Source organism: Pongo pygmaeus, chromosome 10 (assembly GCF_028885625.2).
Source record: "Pongo pygmaeus isolate AG05252 chromosome 10, NHGRI_mPonPyg2-v2.0_pri, whole genome shotgun sequence".
Classification (NCBI taxonomy): Eukaryota; Metazoa; Chordata; class Mammalia; order Primates; family Hominidae; genus Pongo; species Pongo pygmaeus.
This window is the reverse complement of record NC_072383.2, coordinates 96,982,823-97,009,403: the sequence shown is the minus strand read 5'-3', so window position 1 is coordinate 97,009,403 and position 26,581 is coordinate 96,982,823. Positions and strand designations below refer to the sequence as shown.

The following is a 26,581-nucleotide window of genomic DNA, read 5'->3' as shown; positions in this document are numbered from 1 at the left end:
AGGTGCCTTGGAGCGCTTCTTAATGTCATTCTATGAGTACAATACCTACACATCGCTTACCTTTGAATAAATGAGAACCTGATTACAATGATAAGAAGTAAAACATATGAACAGACTGAAATAAAACACAATAATCCATAAATACCACATAAGAAATGTTATCCAGAAATCACAGTTTGTGCTATCTGAAAACCATTTATTGCAACGACAAAACTAGAGGTTAATTACTTTTTATTATTGAATTATATTGTAAAGTCTACATCTACAATTTAATCAGGAAGAAATGCTTTGCATTTACATCAAGGACACATTTGTTCTAATGGAATAAAACAGACACACACAAAAGACCAAGTACATGTTTTTAAAAAATGGCTACATGTTTCACCTGGTCCTATTTTTGCTATTTGGACCATACTTTTAAGTGAATTGATCTTACATACATGTTAAGTCTGATTTATCTCCCCACATTTTTAAACACTAAATGAAGCTTCTCACAATTTCTAATTATAAACAAAAGGCTGAAAACAATATGGGAAACAAAGTTTCAAAACAAAGAAAAGTTGAGTAAAAGGTGCCCCCTCTATGGCTCATCTCAAAGAAACATTTTACTCAGAGAGGCAAACATTTCTGATCTAGGAATAAGTTTCCCACTCACTTTGCAAGGACCCACTCATTCTGCAGAAAGACCTACAAGTATTTCTGGTCTCAATTGCAAAGTACGTGAAAATGTGTATGAAAGATCTGAAAGCTAAATATTAGAATAAGGCTAACTGAAATCAAAATTGTGTGCTGGTCTAAATATACATCTTCAGCTTCTTCCTTTTTAGTAAGTATTTTTATTTCAGATGTATTTAAAAATAACATATTTTTAGTGTGCTTTATGGTCAATGACTGTAAAGTTGAAAATCAAATGAGTCAGTTTAAAATTTTTGTCTCATTTGATTCTATTGAAATTTTAATCACCTATTACTTTAACCAAGTTATTCATGAGGTAAGTTTCAGCTTAAAAGAAAAAAAAATCATCCACAAAGATAACCATTTCAAGAGTACACAAAATCATAATGCCGGCCGGGCGCAGTGGCTCCACACCTGTAATCCCAGCACTTTGGGAAGCTGAGGCAGGCGGATCACTTGAGGTCAGGGGTTCGAGACCAGCCTGGCCAACATGGTGAAACCCTGTCTCTGTCGAGGCAGGAAAATTGCTTGAACCTGGGAGGCAGATGTTGCACCGAGCCCAAATCGTGCCACTGCACTAGTCTGGGTGACAAGAGACTCCATCTCAAAAAAAAAAAAAAAAAATAAAATAAAATAATCATAATGCCCACCTCTTATTCAGAGTATACAACTTTATTAACTACTGCTTATGATGTAATATAAAAGCAAGTACTTTTTGTACTTTTTTTTTTTTTTGAGATGGAGTCTCACTCTGTCTCCAGGCTAGAGTGCAGTGACGTAATCTCGGCTCACTGCAACCTCCGTCTCCTGGGTTCAAATGATTCTCCTGCCTCAGTCTCCCTAGTAGATGTGACTACAGGCGCACATCACCACGCCCAGCTATTTTTTTTTGTATTTTTAGTAGAGACGGGGTTTCACCATGTTGGCCAGGATGGTCTTGATCTCTTGACCTTGTGATCCACCCGCCCTGGCCTCCCAAAGTGCTGGGATTACAGGCGTGAACCACCGCGCCCGGCCCTTTTTGTACTTTCTAATCAAATTATGCTGGGAAATATAGGGCAAAAAAAGCTTGGCAAAATTTGTTTCTGGTAACAAGACAATGCAATAATGAATCCAAATGAAACATAAGACCAGTGTTTACAATTTCTAACTTCTAAACAGACATACACACACTTATCTAAAACATATTTTGGTAGCAAACTGGATGACTGAATAAATGTTTTGCTGTAAATAAAAAATACAAATTTCCAATTATAGCCTTATAGCTAGCTAAACAGCTTTTCAAAACATGTATAGCTAGCCAACAATTCTCTAAAATATGTATGTTACACTAAAAGATCTCTGCTAAAAATCTACTGTATGTAAATGGGTCTTACTGAAGTAGGACTTTCATGATACTGTGTCTTAAAAAGTGAGTATGATAGGGCTACAACAATATTACTATTAATAAAGGTTACAGAAGAGATTATTGCTGTACTTTTCCTCATAAACACCATCAAACTTTGTTGCAGTTACAAAAAGTACAACCAAGTTACTTTTCCTCTTACTGAATTTCATCATGTTTCACATATTTGTAGTTTTTATTCAGCAGAGAATAATTCTTAAAATCTTTTCTGTAAGAATTCTAAGTATTTAAATGTGTAGCTTCACATTATACTACGTTTTGCCCTTCTTGTTTCCCAAATACACAAAAAACATATACATTTTTTCAAAAATGAAATAAGATGCCCACATTAAAAAAATAAAGCCTACAAAAAGTTCCAGAGCTAAAAAAGATTATTCATACGGCACAAAGTGATCTCCTACTAGTCCAAAGTTCAAAAACATTTTAATGAAGTCCATTTATATATATTTTGTTTGCTTTTCAATGAAATACTACATTTATTGAGGCAAAATCACATTATTTTTAGTTCTTGGAGTCAACAAGTGTACACAAATGTTTTTCAACACAGTTATTAAAAATAGGAGACCAAGTTGAACCTGCCAAAGAGATACCATTCAGTTGGATTTTCTAGGGTCAACATGAAGAAAATGAGAGAAGGGATTTACTTGGTTGGTTTCCATAGCTTGATAGACCAAAAACAAAAAAACTGCCACAACAACAAACAGCAAAATTTTTATCCATACGGGAATGGAGCGTCCCTTTTTTGTCTTTTCTGACTTGACATCTGCCAAGGGAATATACTTAGGAACATATTTAGATGAAAAAGACTCCTCCATCCTGAAATCACTGAGTTCTAATGGCCGGCCTGCAGCCCCTTTGATTGGTCTGCGGCAACTAGCACTGTTGGGAGTGAAAGGAGGAAAAGAAAAATAATTTTAGATAAAGGCATGATTTAGAGAAATAACATAAAATGTCATTGCCACTCCTAATTCGAAGCACATTCCCTGAGGTAACAGTAGAAAATTGATACATATAAAGCAGTGAGGTCAGTCAGCCTATTTAAAACTTCTACATATTTTCTATTTTAAAAGTTAGATGGGCCGGGCATGGTGGCTCAAGCCTGCAATCCCAGCACTTTGGGAGGCCAAGGCGGGCAGATCACCTGAGGTCAGGAGTTCAAGACTAGCCTGGCCAACATGGTGAAACTCTGTCTCTACAAAAATACAAAAATTAGCCGGGCATCATGGTGGGTGCCTGTAATCCCAGCTACTCAGGAGGCTGAGGCAGGAGAATCGCTTGAACCCAGGAGGTGGAGGTTGTAGTGAGCCGAGATCACGCCACTGTACTCCAGCCTGGGCGACAGAGCAAAACTCCGTCTCAAAAAAAAAAAAAAAAACAAAAGTTCGATGCATCCTTTATTAGAAAAGAATATTCAGAACACTGATAAATAGTCACTAAACCTGCCTTCTTAAAGGCTCTTCAAAGCTCATGTTTAGGAGTAAAGAGGAAAAACAAAACAGTTTTGGTTGTGTTTCTTTCAGTTAAAAATTAAGATACATAAACACAGCCTTTTCAATAAGAAAAGAGAAACTCGGGGGGAAAAAGTATTTCTCAATAGATTTTCATTTAGATTTTAACATACGAATTAAGTAGTAAGTAAGTGATTTATTTAATATCCTCCATTTACTCATTGCAATTCTGAAACTCATTAAACTTTCAAGAATATTTACTGGTGGGCTTAGGGGAATTAAACTGCTCCCAAAAGAACAGTTCGTTCACTTATTTATTTAAGAGTCGGTGGGTAGACAGAGAGTCTCATTATGTTGCCCAGACTGGTCTCGAACTCCTGGGCTTAAGCAAACCACCTGCCTTAGTCTCTTGAGTAGCTGGGACTACAGGCATGTACCACTGTACCTGGCTCCAAAAGAACAGCTTAATTCTGAGCAGAAGTACAGTAACTTTGTGATGAAGAATTAAAAATAAAGATTCCCTACTAGAATACACTAGTACTTGTTTAAATGTATCTGAATACCTAATTCCTGTAGGTGTAGATGCTTCATAGGGGAACATTTCCTTAAGAATATCCCTTTCTACTCTTCTTTCCTCTGTTTTTTCTCCCACCTAATAAGAAACAAACAAACAAACAACCACAAGTTAAAATTTAGTGTAAATGTGCAATAATTAAAACATAAATAATAAGTTTTAGAGAACAAAATGCCTTTAAATCTATCATAGATTTTACAGCTGCCATTTCTAAATTATTATCTAGGTATCCACATGCTTCCAAGGCTCTCTTCAAATTTCTTGAAGATACCTTATATATGTAGTTATTGGAGTGAAAAACTGCCACACATTTAAATAACTGAGGGGAAAAATTCAGTAATCTAACATGGCAATGCTAATTCCCTCATTGATTTTCTGTTTTTTACTATTAAGAGTATATTGTTGGGCCGGGCACGGTGGCTCACGCCTGTAATCCCAGCACTTTGGGAGGCCGAGGCGGGTGGATCACCTGAGGTCAGGAGTTCGAGACCAGCCTGACCAACATGGTGAAATCCCGTCTCTACTAAAAATACAAAAATTAGCTGGGTGTGGTGGCAGGCACCTGTAATCCCAGCTACTCAGGAGGCTGAGGCAGGAGAATCGCTTGAACCCAGGAGGCGGAGGTTGCAGTGAGCTGAGATCGTGCCACTGCACTCCAGCCTGGGCAACAAAGCAAGACTCCGTTTCAAAAAAAAAAGTATACTGTTTCTTCATTTATTAAGAATTCTGTAGTAAAAGATAAAATACAGAAGATAAGCAACATGAACCTTTAGCAAATTTTATTATATGTTTTAAAATTATACTCAATGCAATATGCCCAAATTAAAAAATATATAATGTTTAGCTTGTTTTACTGTTTACCTGTATGTCCAGAACAAAATAATAAATGTTTCAGCTCCTTTTGTAAAGATTTATTCAAATTAAAATGCACCATGCAGTTAGTACTTTCAAGCTTAATTACACAGGAGTTAACCCATTCCAGCACCACATAAAGTTATGTTAAAGTCTCTTATTTGACCCGTCAGCAAAAGAAAGTTGTAGCCTCCCTCATAGCCCAGCAGCACTTTCAAACTTGCATCCATGACAAACAGAACATATTATAAGCAGAACACAAATGACCACTCCCTTGAAAACTGGAACTTAAGAGGGATACAGTGGCAAGAGGATAGTATTAGCATGTCAAACTATATTAGTTAATTTCTGTTTTCACTAATAAAAGTGTCCTTAAAATAATTTATGCATATTTACACACATCACCCAATAAAGAAAGCTCTGCTCCCACCCACTCCAAAAAAAAAAAAAAAAAAAAACCAAATATAAATATTTCCTCTTTGAAAGATCAATGATAGCATCGATCTAAATTGTATTCATTTACTTCAGCTCTTGTCAATGGTTTCTTTGGTGCTCTTCTGGGTATGTCTGAGAATTCAGTGATTGGCAGAATAGGAGATGCATGCTTGAAATTTCCAGTCACCCTATTGACAACCTGCCAAGATTCAAATTATTCAGACTCAGAATTATCCAAACATAACACAGACACTTAAAAAGAAAAGAAAGATATTTTATCTCTGTAATATTAGAAATTTTCCCTTAGTAAAGATTTAAGCAATAGAGCCTACAAACACAACTTAGTGCCTCACATATGAAGTCTCATTCTTCAAATATTTTAACAAAAAAAACCCTTATACTTTCTTGTACAATGAATTAGATTTCTTTACATAAATTGGATATAGGAAAATTCTAAAATTCAGAACTATATGGGGAAAATCAGTTTAAAATTGTTAAAAAAAAAAAAAAACATGTAAATTTGAGATTTGCCAAAATTCACCACCTCCCCATTTCCAATTAAAGGGTAATTTACAAAGAATACCACTTGTATAGTTTATGAAACATATTTACTAAGGATTCGTTGCTTGAAGCCATTATAGTTTCAGCTATGGGAGTACTCTCTGAAATTACTGGACCATCTATACGAAAATGTTCTGAAGTTTCCACCTGTTAGTTTGAAAACAAAACAAAAACAATAAATATAAAATAATACTAAAACCCTACAATCTGAAAACCCAATTCTAAGGAATAAGCCTTGCATCACCCTTTTCCTTGGAGTTCTTCTTGACCCTCTTGTAGATTCCCTAGTTAATGCCTGTAGAGGTCCGCCTTTTGAAGATCCACTTGTCCATTCAGTCTCAGTTATTCCAGCTTGAGAATAGCTCTATTCAAGCATCAACACATTAAAAAGTCATATTCTAACATCAAATACTTTAGTAACGGCCATACTGGCACACTGAGAAGCCATGAAATAAAAGTCTCCAAATGCCAGCATTTACAAACAAGGCTATGCCCTCAAAATATTCCTAAATGTATTAATTGAACTGATATTTAGGCATCAGAAAACACTTAAAAAGTGCTAAAATACACTAAAGAATCCACCTATAGTAGCTCACAAATTATAAAAATTATGGGGAAAAAAAGCACATCAACTATCACCAGTTCCCTTTTTGACTCACTGTGTGCTATTTGGCTCTAGTATTGGAGCTACATCTCTGTCTAAACAAAAAGCAGACTGATCATGGCTTAGAAGAAAGTCATCTAAGTCAGTTTCCTTTTAAAACAAAAATACAAACTTTTGTAATTGTTAGCATAGATTAAACATTATTATTTTCATATGGTTAGAATCATTTTAGTAGAATCAGTTTAAATTATAATCCCACATATAGCTTATTTGAACTAAAATATTCTCAGGTGTCAAAATTAGGTAGCCACAAAAACCCTGTGGTCACTCTTTAATGAATATGCAAGCCTAATGTCACTTTCAAATCTCAATGCTATCCATGTCACTATAGAAAGACAGAAAACAGCTGCCTCAGATTAATTCTCAGTCTCAGATTAATTTCTATGTTCCACTGATCATTCCTCATTTTAAAGAATCCAGCATTTCTTACATACTGGTTTAAAACCCATTAGATCAGTTCTTCTTAAATTGTAATGTGCCTATAAATCACTTGAAGCTTTTGTTAAATGCAGATTCTGATTCTGTAGCTGCAGGGCCCGAAATTCCGCATTCCAAGTAGTAAGGTTTTCAGTTTTGAAGCTGCTATTACCAGATGATTCTTTTAAATTCTTTTAACTAGAGAACATCCATCAATGATCAGTATTATAGCAGTGTCCTTCTGTTGTCACTTTTGCTTTCACGCCAATATTTAACCTAGATTACTGATGGTTTTAACGTCCAAGTCAATGTCTATTAAATTTAAAGACAGATTTTTTTTTTTTTTTAAACTTTAATCCTGTGACAGGAGTGGTCATCCAATAAATATGCCTAAATGGCTGGATGTAATACTACCAAACTCCCACAAGTTACAGACATAGTCTCATAAATCATGGTTTTGTATTTATCTATATTTGGAATTGACATTATAAGAGTTTTAAGTCACAATCTGAACCTCTGGGTTCCTTATCCTAGCAATTAGGAAGTATTCGCTGAATGCAAAATTATTGTCAAAAGAGAAATTTGTAAATAAATTACAGACATACACAGAGTAACTGCTTTTTTATTTTTATTTTATTTATTTATGTTTTTGAGACAGAATCTCGCTCTGTTGCCCAGGCTGGAGTACAGTGGCGCAATCTCCACTCACCGCAACCTCCGCTCACCGCAACCTCCACCTGCGAGGTTCAAGTGATTCTCCTGCCTCACCCTCCTGAATAGCTGGGATTACAGGCATGTAACAGCACACTTGGCTGATTTGTTTGTATTTTCAGTAGAGACAGGGTTTTGCCATGTTGGCCAGGCTGGTCTCCTGACCTCAGGTGATCCACCCACCTACCTGGGCCTCCCAAAGTGCTGGGATTACAGGTGTGAGCCACTGCACCTGGCCAGAGTAAGTGCTTTTTAATAGTCAAATTACCAACTATTTGAATAGATGGAAAGGTAGTTTTATAATCTGAGATTCTCAATCGTTGTGGCACAGTACCATCAAAGGAGAGCTTAAAAAAAAAAAAAAAAAAAAAGCAAATGCCCCCAACTACCATAACCAATTAAATCAGAATCTCTTCAGGTCTGGGAATAGATAATTTCTAAAGCTCCTGAGATAACTAAAAGCCATCTTAAAGGCCTATCAATTTAAGTAAAATATGACCAATATGGTTACTCATACTAACTTTATTTAAAAAACAGCCTCATATTCCTCCATTTGAGAACAGTACTTTCAAACATTGCTGGTGGGAATCCAAAATGCTTCAACTCATATGCAGAGAAATGTAATGGTGAAATTACCTAGCAATTTTACTTGTACGCTTCCCCAAGATAAACTGGCAAAAAGTATGCAATGACACATGCAAAATGCTGCTCCATGGTTCATCCTGGCATTATTCATAGTAACATACAGCTGAAAACAACTCAAATATTCACCAAATGGAGAGTGGTTAAATAAATTACAGTACATCCATAAAATGCAACACATAAAATGCAGTTGTACAAAGCAATGAGGAAGATGGCTACATTCCGATATGGAGTGATCTCCAGGTTATATGTTTAGGTTAAAAATGGAAATGTACAAAGCAAGCTGCATTTTATGTAAAAGGGGAGGATATAAAAATCTATATATTTACTTATATTTTTAAAAAGAAACAAAATATAAGTCAAAACTTAATAAAAATGCTTATCTATAGATGGAAGGGAAAAGGACAGAAGCCAAAATTCTGACTCTACCTTATTTTGCCTACATAAAACTACATTATACTCTCAACACAATTAAAAAATAATAAAAGAAAAAGCAATCCTAGCATTAGAGAACCAAAAAACCTAACCATTAAATTGGTGGCTGTATGACACAAAAAAATTCTTTCAAGTGACTTTAAGCACAGTGTTTTGACTTTACATTCTAGTGGGATATGTCCTAAAGACAAGAAAAACAAAATCCCAAATTGCATTTAACAGTCTTATTGTTAGTAGTAATACTGTATTATTTAGAAACACATATATGTTGTGATACTTACATAAGTAACAACATCATTTGAAGAACCAAGATATTCAGCATAAGATATAAAAGATACAAGTATAACATAACCCAAAATTAGCCTGTATTTATAAATTTGAAATATCACCACTACTTCATGATTTACCTAGCACTACCTACTGAAAAGACCCAGAAACAATGACAACCAGTAGGAATGAACAAGTCAGCACCCAAATTGTTGCTTCCAAATAGTATTTTCTATTAAAAGGATCAGGGTTCCTTAGAAACATGGCTGATTCCAGGTATGATGCAGGAAGTATACATGAGCCTGGGACGTCTTACTATTCCAGAAAACAAGAAACTATCAAAGATAAATGGGGGAAGGAATTAAAAAATACAGGAACCAACTTAGTAATTCCTAATGGCTAGAGATGGCACAATGTGAACATCAAAAAAGAATGATGACTGTAACTGATCATAAATCCAATACATAAAAAAGCCTCAAAATAATAGACCTAGGCAATAATCATATGACAATGGTTGTTAGAACCATTAAATGAAAGGACAATGTGGATCTTTATAAGAGATGGATTAACCTTTCAAAATCTAAATCAATTACTAATTTTAGCATCGCCAGAAAGACATTCTATACCTCCTAAAACGATGTAATAGGAAGGCCACAATATCATTTAAGTATTCTTGTGAAAGAAACTGAACATGGATCTGACCAACCCTCTGGATCTGTGCCGTCCAATATGGTAGGCCACTAGCCACATATGGTCATTTAAATTTAATTAAAATTAAAATTAAAACATAGTTTCAGCCAGGCGCAGTGGCTCACGCCTGTAATCCCAGCACTTTGGGAGGCTGAGGCGGGTGGATCACCTGAGGTCGGGAGTTCGAGACCTGCCTGACCAACACGGAGAAACCCCGTCTCTACTAAAAATATAAAATTAGCCGGGCATGGTGGCGCATGCCTGTAATCCCAGCTACTCAGGAGGCTGACGCAGGAGAATCACTTGAACTTGGGAGGCAGAGGTTGTGGGGAGCTGAGATCACACCAACCTTGGCAAAAAGAGTGAAACTCCATCTCAAAACAAAACAAAACAACAACAACAACAACAACAAACAAAAACTGAGAGTTTCTCAGCCTCACTAGTCACCATCCAAGTATTCAACAGCTAGTGGCTACTGTAACGGATAGCACAGATATGAAAAATTTCTATTACAGAAAGGTCTCCTGCATAGCCTCACTACATATCTAACCCACTCTACAGGAAATGCAGCGTATAGAGAAGCTAATTAAATGACATAAAGAAGCAACCTAACAAATCCAGAATGTTGGGAAATTCTGTAATGACCTGGTTTCTTCACCAAATAAATGGAGGGAAGAGAAACAGTTACAGTGGTAACAGCTACAGACACAGACTTGAGAGAGTAAAACAACCAAAAAATCAAACTGGATATGTGGATCCTGTTTGGATCCTGATTTGAACAACATAATCATAAATGAAACATTTCTGAAACTAGAGAAATTTAAACATGAATTAGATACAAATAAATTATTATTTTTATTAGGTGCGATATTGGCATTGTCACTGGAACAGCACTTATCTTTCAAAGATATATGCTAAAATGCTGACTTTTTAATGTGTGAAACAATATGTCAAAGATTGCTTTAATATACTCCAGGAAAAAGCAAAACAAAAAAAACAAAAGCAATTTAGGGCCAGGCGGGGTAGCTCATGCCTGTAATCCCAGCAATCTGGGAGGCAAGGCGTGTGGATCACCTGAGGTCAGGAGTTCAAAACCAGCTTGGCCAACATGGTGAAACCCGGTCTCTACTAAAAATACAAAAACTAGCCGGGCATGGTGGCGGGAACCTGTAATCCCAGCTACTCAGGAGGCTGAAGCAGGAAAACTGCTTCAACCCAGGAGGCGAAGTTGCAAGTGAGCCGAGATTGTGCCATTGTACTCCAACCTGGGCGACAGAGTGAGACTCCGTCTCAAAAAAAAAAAAAAAAAAGTAATTTAAAAAGCTGGAGGGTGTGGGGTGATGAAACCAAACTGGTAAAACACTGACAAAGGTGGCACATCTATGACTGGAGGGTCATTAAACTCTTCCCACCACTCTTCTACATGTTTTAAATTTTCTGCAATAAAGCCACTGTCTAATTCTGCCTGTCATCTAAACCTACACTCCTTTGACTATTTATTCTGCCCCTCAGTTTAGATTCCCCCAACTCAATTACCCCTTAGACCATCTTTATTATTTATTTATTTATTTTTGAGACAGAGTTTCGCTCTTGTTGCCCAGGCTAGAGTGTAATGGCGCGATCTCGGCTCACAGCAACCTCCGCCTCCCAGGTTCAAGAAATTCTCCTGCCTCAGCCTCTGGAGTAGCTGGGATTACAGGCATGCGCCATCCTGCCCGGCTAATTTTGTATTTTTAGTAGAGACAAGGTTTCTCCATGTTGGTCAGGCTGGTCTCGAACTCCGGACCTCAGGTGATCCGCCCACCTCGGCCTCCCAAAGTGCTGAGATTACAGGTGTGAGCCACTGCGCCCGGCCTAGTTCCTTATTCTTCAGCATGCTCCTGAAGCTATTTGTTAGGACTACTACACAAAAGGGCAATAAAACATGTATTCCTGTATTTGGTTCTGTTAACAAAATCTTCATTCATTCAATGCTCTGTACGTTCTTGTCACAAAGCTCATTTCTAACAAATCTTTCTGAAATTCAACTTATCAACTACATCAAATGAAGAGAGAGACTCACTTGCCTTAAGGAATCAAGAATAATTCCTCTAAGGATTTGATTTTAAAACGACAAACAGCCTGGGCGCGGTGGCTCACACCTGTAATCCCAGCACTTTCGGAGGCCGATGCAGATGGATCACCTGAGGTCAGGAGTTTGAGACCAGCCTGGCCAACATGGTGAAACCCCGTCTCTACTAAAAATAAAAAAATTAGCTGAGCGTGGTGGCATGTGCCTGTAATCCCAGCTACTTGGGAGGCTGAGGCAGGAGAATCGCTTGCGCCCAGCAGGGTGGAGGTTGCAGTGAGATGGGATCACGCCACTGCACTCCAGCCTGGATGACAAGAGCGAAACTCCGTCACAAACAAACAAACAAACAAAGTAACAAATACAAGATGGAAAAGATAACCAACTAGACAAATCTTCCAGCTAGACATAGTAGGGGTAAGGAAAATGACTCTAGGAATAGCTGTCTTATAAAGCACCAGCCAAATCAATGCTACATTAGTCAATGATTTGTTCTCTGTAAACAATACTAGGTTAATCAATAATTTGTTCTCTGTGAACAATACTAGGTTAGTCAATAATTTGTTCTCTGTTCATTTATACCTATGCTTATTTTCTCCTTAGTTTCCTACATTTCCCTTTTGAAAAACTGAAACGCCTCTCCTACAATAGAAAAGGTAAATTTTCATCTGAAATAAGGAAAGAAAACTGTGGTCTTAGGACCAGACTAGCTTCTGAGTTTAGGAAAGAATCACAGAAGACAAGACAGGCAAACATAAAATCAAAGTCAGAAATCTAGAGGCAAAGACACAAATATAAAACTCTTCCATTGCCTTTTAAAGAAATTGTATCAAAAGTGTCTAGATATTTCCACCTTTTAAAATATTTCTTTCAAAACGCCGTATAACTGGCTTTGAACTACATCTAGCACAGACTCAAACACAAATGAGACATTAAAAATTTGCTTTTGCTGTAATCACAGGCTACACTACTAACAAAACCCACAAAGTTTAGATTTTTAGTATCATTTAACAACAGAATTAAGTTTACTGAGCGTGCTGGAATCTGGGTGGCAACCATTAAAGGCTAAAACACGGATTAGTGTTGTCAGGAGGTTATTTATACCTGTACACGATGATAATAAAACTAAAGATACCTGATTGTGCTCAACTCTTCTTTGCTTGAGTGTTACTGGAGTCTTTGCTCTGCCCTTTAGTGGTTCTCTCTTCTCAAGCTTGAGCTCTATTTTAGAGTCTGGAAATAACATTGGAGAAACCATTACTCTCTGAAACACTCAGTAAATGATGATGTTATCCTAATATTAATCGGGAACCCTGGTTTTAGGCACATTAAAAGGTAAAAAACAAGTCTACTGGTAATACCTCACTAGTCCAAAATTGTTTGCATTTGTCTTGAAAAGTGTTTATTTATCCCATTTTTGCTTATCTCCCTTACCTTTTCATCTGACAACCACTTCTTCCTACCTACTCTCCTTTCCTTTATCTGGGACTCATAGCTTTGAACATGAAGTGAATTCAAAATGCTCCCATGAAAGCTTTTCAGTAAGAACAATTTAGATGTGGGAAAAGGCCATTTAAAATACATAGTTGTTACCATTGTTTTGTCCATACAGTATACTACTACTGTACAACAAAGGTTGGCTTACTAAATTAAAATTTGGAACATAGAAGGGAAAGTTAAAAATGAAAAAAATCCATATAGTACCAAGCTTCTATAACAATAAATGATAACTGCCATAACACTAGTAAGTACAGTATAAAAGCTTTTTTGATGTAGTTATAAAAAACCTAGGTACAACTCAGGTAAAGAAGGAATCTTGTTCACAGAAAAATACGACCAATCACAGGTCACTTCTCGTCCCATTCCGTATAATAAAAATGATATTTCTTTGAAGAGAAGCCAATACTTATATACTTGACTTGTCACCATGTTATTAACCTAACAATGCAAGGATATGTATTTTTTAATAGGCTTCAATATTCCAGTCTCCTAGTCTTAAATTCATCATCAATTGAAGATCTAGGTTTTGAAAAGACTAATTTTGGTTAACATCCCTGGCAGGGCGTGGTGGCTCACGCCTGTAATCCCAGCACTTTGGAAGGCCGAGGCGGGCGGATCACCTGAGGTCAGCTTAAGACCATCTTGGCCAACATGGTGAAATCCCGTCTCTACTAAAAATACAAACATTAGCCAGGGTTGGTGGCAGACACCTGTAATCCCAGCTACTCAGGAGGCTGAGGCAGAAGAATTGCTTGAACCTGGGAGGCAGAGGTTGCAGCGAGCCGAGATCACGCCATTGCACTCCAGCTTTGGGGACAAGAGCGAAACTTCATCTCAAAAAAAAAAAAATCCCTTTTTGTTTGTAAACATTTATCATAGTATAACAAAATTAGTAAGTCAGTTGTTATTTCTAAAACTTCTACTACCAAAAATTTAAGTTAGATTACTTTCTTATTGAAGAGACAGAAAGGAAGTCAATTCTAAAGTTTTACATGAACTCTGAACTTGTGTGAAAAAGTGGTCAAAAAATCTATATGTGTCTTGCTAACTTTCCAGTGTTAATACTAGTTAGTACAGAATCTATTTAATAACTTGCAAGTTTCCCAAAAAAGAACAGTGATTTTTACCAAGTTAGTTTAAACAGTTCAATCTTTATTTAGGACTAAGATTTCAAGTCCATCTCCCAACACTTCTGTCAATGGATCTGTCAATGTATCTACGTTTGGTACAACCCCCAGCAATATAAAATCTATTTTATGCTTTGTTAACTCAGAATCTAAGAACTAGAAAGCACAAAGTAAAAAAAACCATTAGTAGTGGAATAGAAATTGATTAAACAAATAAGGTATCTGGTTACAGATTAATTCCTCTTATAAATTTAGATTCCAACAGTCAATAAAAACATGGTCCTCAAACAGAAGAAAAACCATAACCAGAATATTTTCAATTATACACTGAAATGTCAAAGTGAGTTTCAATGATGAAATGGAAAAGGGGTGTTCATATACAAATGTTTAACTTGTTGCAACTCCAAGAATAAAGCACACAGAAAAACATGTTTCTGGAAACCACACAACACTGTTCAAATTTAACAACTTTATTGAATTTGCAGAAGCATTCTACAGTAATACATTTTTAAAAATCACATAGCACTCAGTAGGTACATGTATACATGTACATTTCAGAAGACAACAAATAAAATTACTCTTAGCTGCAAAGATGGACACATATAATCTAAGAATGTGGTAATGGCCAGAGGGAGTACCCAAGAGACCATATTTTATTATGCTTAAGGCTACTATTTTCCACAATACCTCTGCAGTTAAGACTCTTACAATCATAGAAATGAAAACATGATAATACACTGCTTTATACAGACATACAGATACTGGGATATAGTATAATTTCTTATGGCTTTAAAAAAATTTAATTTGCTTTTAGAGTCTATATTGCTAAACTTAACTTTCTACAAAATACAATATATCATGAAAGCAAAGTATTATTTTTTAAAAGGCCCCATTATCTGACAAAATAGATGGTGAACATGCACTATCCCAGGATATCTATTATTATCCAAAGAAGTGTTTCTCAAAGTGTGGTCCATGGTACTGGTCCATGAATTGGTTGCTACCAGTCAATGAAGAGATAAATTACTTGCATCAGAGTGTAAATCAATACATTGCTTTAGCTATTAATAAAATTTTGCTAAAAAATCAAGTCCTGTCATTGACCTAAAAAGTATCTCTAGATTTAAATTCTTGTGCATGCTTATCTTGCCTGTGGATAAGTAAGTTTGTAGACTGGTGCTTTGAGTTGCATTGATCTAGACTACTATGATTGATGTTGCAGACATGAATAAAAAACAAAAGTAAGAAAATAGGAGCAAAAATATGGACAAGTTATGGAACGTGAAAAGATACTGAGATAAAAGTATCAAAAAGAACAAAATCACTGTTCTGAATGTGTAACAAATGTTTAATTCTGTCCTAGGTATAAAGGAGGATGCATATTATTCTATTAAACAGTAAATACTCCTCATATCCTAATTAGAATTTTCTTAGTTTTGGAGAATTGTAAAAACATAAGTAAAGCAGGAAATAGAAAACAATTTAGAGACTAATATGTGATCTAGAAAGCTTTAAATTGTTTGTACCAGGCTTCCTATCTATGCAAATCTTTAAAAAAGACAAGTAGTTTTACACAGGCAATTACTTTTACACTATAATTTGATGGGTAGAAGCTTAACATTTTGTAATTAGCCCTATCTGGAAATTAAAACCACCTTAACAGAAAAGAAAATGTTGGCATAAAGTACCTGAAAGATAAGATAGATGTCTTTTTGTTCTTAATTTTACTAGTGTTTATTTCCACGCTTTTTAATTACTTTGCATACTTCTCCTCCAAATAATGTTCCACCTTTAAAGGGAGTGGAAGCCAGCTTATTCTTAGAAGCTAAATTAATTTTGCAATCCTTCAGCCAGAGGTATCGACGACCTACAGTGGAATTTCCCATGGTATGGGCAGCCATCTTCACTTCATCAAATGCAGCTTCACAAATATATGAGGCTGCATCATATGTTTTGCTCAGAATCCCAAGCGCTTGGTGGATATGACTAGGATCTGAGCTAAGAATCTGTGCAGCTTGACTAATGTCTGCCTGCATAGCCTTAGCTACAAAGGCAGTGTGGGTTGCAATCTGCAATGCTGATGCTGCCGCTTCATATGCTCTACAGAGTGCTAAGTCCAACTGTTGTTTGCAAGACTCAGTGGAGGCTGCTTGAATACCTGCTAGTGGAGTGGCTTCAGAAATAAACCCTAGGATTTCATCATCTACTTTCGGAACTGATAATATCTGTGTTGCCTCCCTGGAAGAAACTGGATATTTGCATGCCAGTGAAGGCAGCCGCCTGCCAACTTGCTGCCATTCTTCTTCAATTACTTTTAAAATAGATTCATGGAAGGGAAAAGATAGTTCTGAGGCATCTATTTTATCATGCTGTGATTGCTTAGCCACTTCTAGACCTAAGGTAGTGAGTGAATGAGAGACAACAGTTTTGGCAAAAGAAGACATCAGTTCGGATCCAGGTATGTTCTGAAATGCCACAAAGGAACCTGAATCCCTTTCCTCCACTGACTTCTCACTCAGTCTAGGGACTTTTCGTGGAGGAGACAGGAATTCAGTTTCTTGAAACTTAGACTGATCAATTCTCTTCTGTATGTTTTCTACATCCAGTGGGGGCGTAGAGTTAGAAGTTCCAGGCAAACTACCTACCCCACCCTGGACCAACAGAGAATTGACATAATCTCTGATTGCCTGGGCAAGTGGCAGAGAAATTAGTTGTGAGCTCTCCGACTCTTCTAGTGCTTTCCTTTTACTGGAGAGAGGCGATTGATCTGAAATATGGGACCTCTCAGGACATAACGGTTGAATTCCACTTTTCTCTCTACCGCAAATATTTTCTACTATGTCTTTATAGTAACCAGTGGCGGTTTCTTTAATCAGTGAAGGAGAAGCTGCAGTAGAGACCAACATGGCACTGTGTTCAGGCTGAGAAGATGACGAAGAACTTTTCTCTAAACACCTATCATGGCTAGACTTGCATGAAATAAACAAATTCCTTTCAGAGGCTAACTTCTGCAACTGTCCCCTGCCAGGCAAGTTTGTGGCAAAAAGAGGCTCCCTAGGTAGGTCTCCCTTAGAAGTATGCACTTTCTTAGCTGCCTGTAGTTCGGTACTGCCCAGAGGAGGACGGGTGGAGATTTCAGGAAAAGAAATACCCTGAAAAAATCCACCACCAGAGGGAGTAGTTCCAAGTTCAGAAAAAGGAACAATATCCCTAGTGGACTTCACTTTCTTGTGTTCTTTCTTCTTTCCTGTAGAGGCAAAAGAGGCAGGAAGTTTAAGCATTACCTGTGTTTGAGCTGATTTTATTCTTTGCCTCTTTGCTAAAAATAGTGCTGTCAAAGGAAAAGACTCTATAATTTCATATTCTGAACTAATCTGTCAGATTTGCCCTGGTAGACAAAGCTTATTGAGATATAAACAATCTGGATCAAAATAAATAATCACAAGTCATATTAATTAAAAGTTTACAAAAATCAAGTTGTACTTATAATTTTTAAAGGACATTTATTTCACGTACTATCCTCAAAAAACATTTAAACATCATGATCAAATTTTAAGATACTATATAGTCTACTAAAAATATAGTCAAAATATTTGCTTTAAAGTTGCCTTGAGGTCAGATTAACAAAAACTGTGAACAATTTAAATATCAATATAGAACAGAGAAAATACGCCATATTTAAATACTACCACTACGTATTAATTATGAAGAACAAACAGACATGTAATTAATAGGATTAGATTTCAAAAATAATGGAGTGAGAAAAAGCAAGTGATAAGATTTAGTATATTGTTTATATAAATTTTTTATTCTTAAAGTATAAAATAATACCATGTATTAGACAGATGTGTATGTGAAATATAAAACTTGAAGGACGGGCATTGAATTAATAATAGTAGTTACTTCTGTGGAGGTGATAGGTACAGGTAAGTATGAGGAACTTTGCCTTTACTTGTAATACTTTATTCTCTCAGAAAAATGAGATTTGAAGCAAAAAAGACAAAGTTAACTTGCAATTTCAGGTGATGGAAAATTATGAATTTGTACTATGTTGTTTCTTAGAATTTTCAATAAAAAGTACTTAAATCAAATTACAGAATTACTCTAATGACACGAATAAAATTTGTGTGTCTTGCCAATATTGTTTTAAATTTTACTTTCTTCATGGTCACTGTATTTTGAGTGTGAAAAAATTACATACATTTGATTAACATCATTTAAAATTTTACCTTCTTCATTGTCACTGTATCTGTCAGAATCATTACTTCCATTCTGCCTTGTATTTTCTGCTGAAGAAGAAATTGTTGGCAGAGGAGTAGAAGATCTTGATTCTGTTCCTTGCTCCCTCAGTTTCAAAAGCTTTTTCTCATATAGCTTCCTGGTTGTTCCTGGATTAAGGCAGAACTTGCTTTAGTACTTGTAGTGTTTCATTTAGGATGCAGCTCAGACACTATCTTCAGCAACATTTTAAGCTATTTTCACCCTTTATTTTTCTAAACTCGAGTTCTTAAAACAAATACCATATAATGTGGCCAGACGTAGTGGCTCATGACTGTAAACCCATCACTTTAGGAGGCCGAGACGGGTGCATTACTTGAGATCAGGAGTTCGAGACCAGCCTGGCCAACATAGGGAAACCGTATCTCTACTAAAAATACAAAAATTAGCCGGGCATGGTGGCACACGCCTGTGATCCCAGCTACTTGGGAGGCTGAGACAGGAGAATCACTTGAAATTGGGAGGCAGAGGTTGCAGTGAGCTGAGATCACACCACTGTCCAGCTGGGAGAGGAAGTAAGACGCTGTCTTAAAAAAAAAAAAAAAAAGGGACGTGGTGGCTGATGCCTGTAATCCCAGCACTTCCAGAGGCCAAGGCGGGTGGATCACCTAAGGTCAGCAGTTCAAGACAAGCCTGACCAACATGGTGAAACCCGGTCTCTACCACAAATACAAAAAATTAGCTGGGCCAGGTGGTGGGCGCCTGTAATCCTAGCCACTCAGGAGGCTGAGGCAGAACTGCTTGAACCCAGGAAATGGAGGTTGCGGTGAGCTGGTATCGCACCACTGCATTCCACACAACTATATAATGCACTTTTTACAACAGGTGGTTTTTTGGGAAACGACATTTCTTTTAATAGCATGAAATACATAGTAGATTAATACAGGCCTTTCTATAGACCATCTACTGAAAAGCCATGTTGACTATTTTTGACTGAAGTCTTGCATTTATTTTTTCTACTACTACGTAATAGTACTTGCCAAGGTAGAAAAATCACATGTAAGCGGATTGTACCTCTATGAAAAATAACTATGATTAAACTTCCACAACTCTAAGACACTAATATGCTTGTATTCAGTTATGGGAAAAAGAAAAGTTCTATAAATCAGATTTAAATATAACAACTTTGCAGTTAAAATGACCTTTTATGGAAAACACGTATCACAAAGCAAAACTGATTAAAAATTCTTAACACATCTGAACATCAGTGACAGTTTAAAACCAAAATAGATTTTATTTTGTTTTACATTAACTGTATTATCTTTCCTTAACTCCTGTAAGATGAGCAAAGTGATAATGGATATTTTTTAGAAGCAATGTGTGTCCAGAAATGTTATATAAATAGCCGTAAGATGAACAGGTCATATATCAACATATAATTTAATGTATGCTGATATTATAACACACATTTTTCAATATCTCTCTTTTGGAATTTATTTTTTTTCTTTTTTTTTGAGACAAGGTCTTGCTCTGTTGTCCAGGCTGCAGTGCAGTGGTGCGATCATAGCTCACTGCAACCCTGAACTTGTGGGCTCAAGCAATCCTCCCACCTTTGCCTCCTGAGTAGCTGGGACTATGAGTGTGCACTACATGCCTGGCTAATTTTTTTTTTAAATAGAGACAAGGTTTCACTATGTTGCCCAGGCTGCTCTCTTCAACTCCTGAGCTCAACCAATTCCACTACCTTGGCCTCCCAAAGTGTTGGGATTACAGGAATGAACTACCATGCCCAGGCCTTTTAGAACTTTAAACAAAAAAATTTTTTTAAAGTGTTATATATCTGTTGGTAATTGTATATGAATAAGCTTATGATTATTTGGAAGCAGCTTATACATTAAAACAAAATATTCTAAATCCTTATTTGCAACTATACCTATAGCAAAACCTACCAAATCTCTAGCGTCCACAATTTTATGTAACTTAGAAGATCAAGACCAGATGCAGTGACTCATGCCTGTAATCCTAGGACTTCGGGAGGCCTAGGTGGGAGGACTGCTTGAGCCCAGGAGATCAAGACCACCCTGGGCAATACAGTGTGCCCCCATCCCTACAAAAACTACAAAAATTAGCTGGGAATGGTGGCACGTGCCTGTGTTCCCAGCTACTTGAGAGGCTGAGGTGGGACTGCTTGAGCCTAGGTTGAGGCTGCAGTAAGCCATGACTGTGCCACTGCACTCCAGCGTGGACAACAGAGCAAAGACCTTGTCAAAAAAAAAAAATTAAAATGGAATTTTCTCATCTTGAGGTTATTGCTAAGACCCTCCAAAACTAAGGCATAATCAACACTGCAAAATCTTCATCACCTAAAAATAATCCAACGATGGAAATCCAGTGTATTTAGTCCTAGGTTTTTGTTTTTTAAGGGTATAATTCTTCAATTCCAATCAAGACAGGACTTTCAAAAGGGTACTTTTAATGATAAATGAAAAAGGGGCTCGGCGCAGTGGCTCACACCTGTAATCCCAGCACTTTGGGAGCCTGAGGTGGGTGGGATCACCTGAGGTCAGGAGTTTCAGACCAGCCTGGCCAACATGGCAAAACCCCATCTCTACTAAAAATATAAAAATTAGCCAGGCATGGTGGCAGGTGCCTGTAAGCCCAGCTATTCAGGAAGCTGAGGCTGGAGAACTGCTTGAACCTGGGAGGCAGAGGTTGCAGTGAGCCAAGATCACACCATTGCACTCTAGCCTGGGCGACAAGAGTGAAACCCCGTCCCCAAAAATAAAAAAAAAAGGAGGGGGGTACTAGGCTAGGAATTTAATAACCTCATTAAGAAGTCTGTCACTAACTCACTTTTACTTTTTTCCCTTATTTATTTTTTTTTTTGAGACAGGGTCTTGTTCCACTGCCCCTGGCTGAAGTACAGTAGCCATCACGGCTCACTGCAACCTTGACCTCCCCCCACCATCTCAAGCAATCCTCCTGCCTCAGCCTCCTAAGTAGCTGGGACAATAGATTTGTGACACCACACCCTGCTAATTTTAAAATTTTCTGCAGACATCTCCCTATGTTGCTCATGCTGGTCTTGAACTCCTGGGCAAAAGCAATCCTCCCATCTTGGCCTCCCAAACTGTTGGGATTATAGGCGTAAGCTACTGCACCCAGCCATTAACTCATTTATTTGGGCAAATTTGCCCAGCTATGTTACCTCAGATTTTCCCCAATTGTCATATAAGACCCATGTCTCAGCAGAACGATATAAGTGGCCAGGTACGGTGGCTCACACCTGTAATCCCAGCACTTTGGGAGGCCGAGGCAGGCGGATCACAAGGTCAGGAGATCGAGACCATCCTGGCTAACACGGTGAAATCCTGTCTCTACTAAAAAATACAAAAGATTAGCCAGGTGTGGCAGTGGGCACCTGTAGTCCCAGCTACTTGGGAGGCTGAGGCAGGAGAATGGCATGAACCCAGGAGGCAGAGCTTGCAGGGAGCCGAGATCACGTCACTGCACTCCAGCCTGGGCGACAGAGCAAGACTCCGTCTCAAAAAAACAAAAAACAAAAGAAAAGCAAAAAAAAAAAAAAAAAAAAAGAAGTACGATATAAGCACCATATAAAACAATCTCAACAATAGAGGTAATTTTGGAGATTATCTAATTCAATCCTCTCATTTTATTTCACTCATTTAGAGTCAAATTAACACAGGTTCTGCTGATAACAAATGATTAATGACAAACCAGTCCTTAGAACCTAAACTAACTGCTAAACAAAAGGAGAAAATAATTCGGAGTCCTGCTTCAGAGAAAAGATACTGTATTTGAAATTTTATCAACTTACCCACAATAGGACCAGGATTCACTCCGTATTTCACAAGCTGATCCAAAAGATCTTCATTAGTGAGCTCTGTTACATCTAGATCATCTTTATCATCTTGTCTGGGTTTATCAGTTTTTTTTGTGGCTTTCTGTAAACAAAGTCCAGTAATCATTTCCACATGAATTAAAGTGTTCACTTACTAGATAATAACCTGTATAACGTAAACATGCAAACTCACTACCAAATTGGTTTATAGTAATATTAGGCCTTGGCAATTCGATTAAATTAAGAGCAACTCATTATTGGAGAACATTTTCTAAGTTGAACTGTAATCATACAAACCACACAGCCAAGCAAGTAACTTAAATTTTAAAGACACTGTTGTTAAAATGGTCCATTTTGGATTACCTATCTAAAAGAGGTAGTAATAGCATCAAAAATGCAAAAGAGAAACTAATTAAAACTGACTTTGGATAACATTTTCTTTTAAATAAACTTTTTATTTTTTTTATGATACAGGGTCTAGCTATGTCACCCAGGCTGGAGTACAGTGGCTCCATCTCAGCTCACTGCAACCCCCACCTCCCAGGCTGAAGCGATCCTCCCACCTCAGTCTCCCAAATAGCTGGGACGACAGGTGCGCACCACCACCCCTGGCTTTTTGCGTGTTTTTTTTTTGTAGAGATGGGGTTTTTGCCATGTTGCCCAGGCAACTCAAACTCCTGGACTCAAGTGATCAGCCCACCTTGGCCTCCCAAAGTGTTAGGATTACAGTTGTAAGCCACCACGCACAGTCTAAATAACCAAAAATTATATTTCATTTCTTAAAGCATATAACTCCAATGGCAACAGAAACAGATCAGCATGAACCTTGCAAAGTAAAGCCAGACTGGGCTTAAAATTTTTCATCTAAATGATCATGAATGCTACTTACTAACTTTTTGATAATCCTGAAAAACTTAAATTAATCCAGGAAAGTTTAAGACTTTACCATACAGGCTTACACTTAGAGATATATATATATAGAAATGATTTTCTTTTCTTTTTTTTTTTTTTTTTTTGAGATGGAATCTTGCTCTGTTGCCAGACTGGAGTGCAGTGGCGCAATCTCGGCTCACTGCAACCTCCACCTCCTGGGTTCAAGTGATTCTCCTGCCTCAGCCTCCCGAGTAGCTTGGAGTACAGGTGTGTACCACCACGCCCAGCTAATTTTTGTACTTTTAGTAGAGACAGGGTTTCAACATGTTGGCCAGAATGGTCTTGATCTCTTGACCTCGTGATCCGCCCACCTCAGCCTCCCAAAGTGCTGGGATTACAGGCGTGAGCCACTGCGCCCGGCCAGAAATGATTTTCTTTAAACAGCATATGAGAACTTAAGAAGGCCAAATGAATACAGTTGGCTCTCCATTCTCCCAAATGAATACAGCTGGGTTCTACATATGTGAATTCAACCAACCACAGATCAAAAATACTCGGGGAAAAAAATGACAATACAACAATAAAAATACAAATAAAAATACAGTATAACAACTATTTACATAGCACTTACAGTGTATTAGGCGTTATAAGTAATCTAGAAATGATCTGAAGTATAAGGGAGGATGTGTGTAGGTTACTACACCACTTTTTATTAAGGGACTTACTAAAGCATCCCCAGAGTTTGATATCCATGGCCGGGTCCCGGAACCAATCTCCACCCCAAGGATAGGAGACAGGACTGTAAACTCCGTGTAACACAGTTATTTTAGTAGCTAGTTTACGACTTAGGAAGGAAATCTGACAGACTTCATGGTTACATTATCACCTGTGACACAGTTTAACTTCCGTACCACCAGTTTACTAAAAATAGTCAAAATAACTTCAAACAAACTTTGAGGGAAGATTTAAAAGTTTTAAAATTAATTTCTAGAAAGGCAGTATTTACTGGAAAAACTATAAATTTCCAAAGTTGAACAAATAAAAAGGAAGCAAAAGTATGGATACCTTTTAAGGCTGTGGCAAACAGCCTGACAAATGCCTCAGTGATAACAGAAAAAACATCAGAGTACTGAACAAAAAAATGGCTAATTAAACAATGGCAACATCAAAGTAAATTTTACGAAAAAGGCTAAAATTATCAAGTTGTATGGAATGCTCACTTTCCAATCATATTAGGGGGAAAAAAATCAGGCATGATTTGACTATGTACTGGAATTCCTGTTTTTAACAATAAAAATGTTCTGACCTAGAATTGTCAGGCTCAAATCAAATCTTTTTTTTTTTTTTTTTTTTGGGACTGTGTCTCACTCTTATCCAGGCTGCAGTGCAGTGGCGCAATCTTGGCTCACTGCAACCTCCGCATCCCAGGTCCAAGTGATTCTCCTGCCTCAGCCTCCTGAGTAGCTGGGATTACAGGTGTGCACCACCACGCCCGGCTAATTTTTGTATTTTTAGTAGAGACGGGGTTTCAGCATGTTGGCCAGGCTGGTCTTTAACTCCTGACCTCAAATGTTATGCCCGCCTGAGCCTCCCAAAGTGCTAGGATTACGGGCGTGAGCCATGGAACCTGGCCTGAAATACTTCAAATACAGCAAGATACGAGAAATTCTTTTTAAAAAGCTGCTAATGGCTAATCATTCTACAATCAAAAGCCAAAAAACCTTCACCAAAAAAATAGCTGCTCATAAGTACAATTATGTCAACTTACGAGAAATCTTAAATAGGTGGCTGTGGAGAGTTACAGTGAGAGTACTTGTAGCAGGCTTTAATTCACATACATTGCACTGACCTAGAACTGTTAGGCTCAAATCTGGAAGCAACCCACACCATAATATCCAAATAGTTGCCTAGAGTCTAAGAGTTCTAAGACTTATTTCTTTCAAGAAAAGATTTAATCAAACAAACTTAATCCTATGTTACTGACTTACTCAAATTTTCCAAAAAGTGCAGTCAGGTAGTATAGAAAAAACTAAATAATGCTTAAAATAAAAATAAAATATGGAAAAACAATCAATCAGGCTCAAATTATTTGTACATAATCCCCACTACCACGAGAATGTTCAAATTTACTATCAATAAAACATCCAGGAAATTCCAACTTTTCAAACCCGCCTCAGAAGTTTTCAAGAAATCTCTTTGGGCCAGGTGTGGTGGCTCATGCCTGTAATCCCAGCACTTTGGGAGACCAAGGCGGGTGGATCACTTGAAGTTAGGAGTTCGAGACCAGCATGGCCAACACGGCGAAACCCCGTCTCTATTAAAAATGCAAAAATTAGCCGGGTGGTGGCACACACCTGTAATCCCAGCTACTTGGGAAGCTGAGGCAGGAGAATTGCTTGAACCTGGGAGGCGGAGGTTGCAGTGAGTCGACATCATGCCACTGCACTCCAGCCCGCGCGATACAGCAAGACTCTGTCTCAAAAAAAATCTTAACTCTTTTTTTTTTCTTTTTCAAGGTGGAGTCTCTTAACTCTGTTGCCCAGGCTGGAGTGCTGTAGTGCCATCTTGCCTCGCTGCAACCTTCTGCCTCCCAGGTTCAAGCAACTCTCCTGCCTCAGCCTCCTGAGTATCTGGGACTACAGGTGCATGCCACCACGCCCAGCTAATTTTTGTACTTTTAGTAGAGACAGGGTTTCACCATTTTGGCCAGGCTAGTCTCAAACTTCTGAGCTCATGACTTGCCCGCCTCGGCCTTCCAAAGTGCTGGGATTACAGGCGAGAGCCACAGCACCCAGCCCAAAATCTTAACTCTTGTTACCTCTATTTGGAAAGGTCTTACCCATTTCTGATTCTTCACCTTGGGCCAGATAATCTGTTTGTAATTGTGTAGCCCAGGTGATCTGCATGCAGCATTGAGGCAAGCAACAGAAAGCAAGAGCACTATCATCCTCATATTTTTATTCCAAGCATCTAAAAATTTCTAAAAAGACTGATACCGGAATAGCCCCCTGATAAATGTTTTGTCAAATCCGGGGAAGGAAAAAGTAATTTATTTTTGAAAATCTATTTCTTATTAGAAATAACAGGCCTATCAAATCTAAGTAAAAACCAATTCTCGGCAGTGGCTCATGTCTGTAATTCTAGCACTTTGGGAGGC

The 26,581-nt window shown here is 37.6% G+C and overlaps 1 protein-coding gene across 5 annotated transcripts in view; it reads right to left on the bottom strand.

Moving 5' to 3' along the window:
• Window positions 1-214: 214 nt before the first annotated feature.
• TMPO (thymopoietin) overlaps window positions 215-26,581 on the bottom strand; it is a 37,165-nt gene continuing 10,798 nt past the window's right edge. The window contains exons 2-9 of one of the 5 annotated variants that reach the window (XM_054445393.2): window positions 22,528-22,654; window positions 18,701-18,859; window positions 12,980-13,077; window positions 6,195-6,314; window positions 6,002-6,097; window positions 5,478-5,588; window positions 4,092-4,180; window positions 215-2,959 (exon numbers count right to left, since the gene is read on the bottom strand). In XM_054445393.2, the coding sequence (XP_054301368.1) occupies window positions 2,674-2,959; window positions 4,092-4,180; window positions 5,478-5,588; window positions 6,002-6,097; window positions 6,195-6,314; window positions 12,980-13,077; window positions 18,701-18,859; window positions 22,528-22,654 (1,086 nt within the window). In that variant the 3' untranslated portion in view covers window positions 215-2,673. Of the gene's footprint in view, window positions 2,960-4,091; window positions 4,181-5,477; window positions 5,589-6,001; window positions 6,098-6,194; window positions 6,315-12,979; window positions 13,078-14,925; window positions 17,719-18,700; window positions 18,860-22,527; window positions 22,655-26,581 lie in introns of those variants that run through there. The other 4 variants (XM_063646604.1, XM_063646605.1, XM_054445394.2 and 1 more) reach the window with 4 other exon arrangements.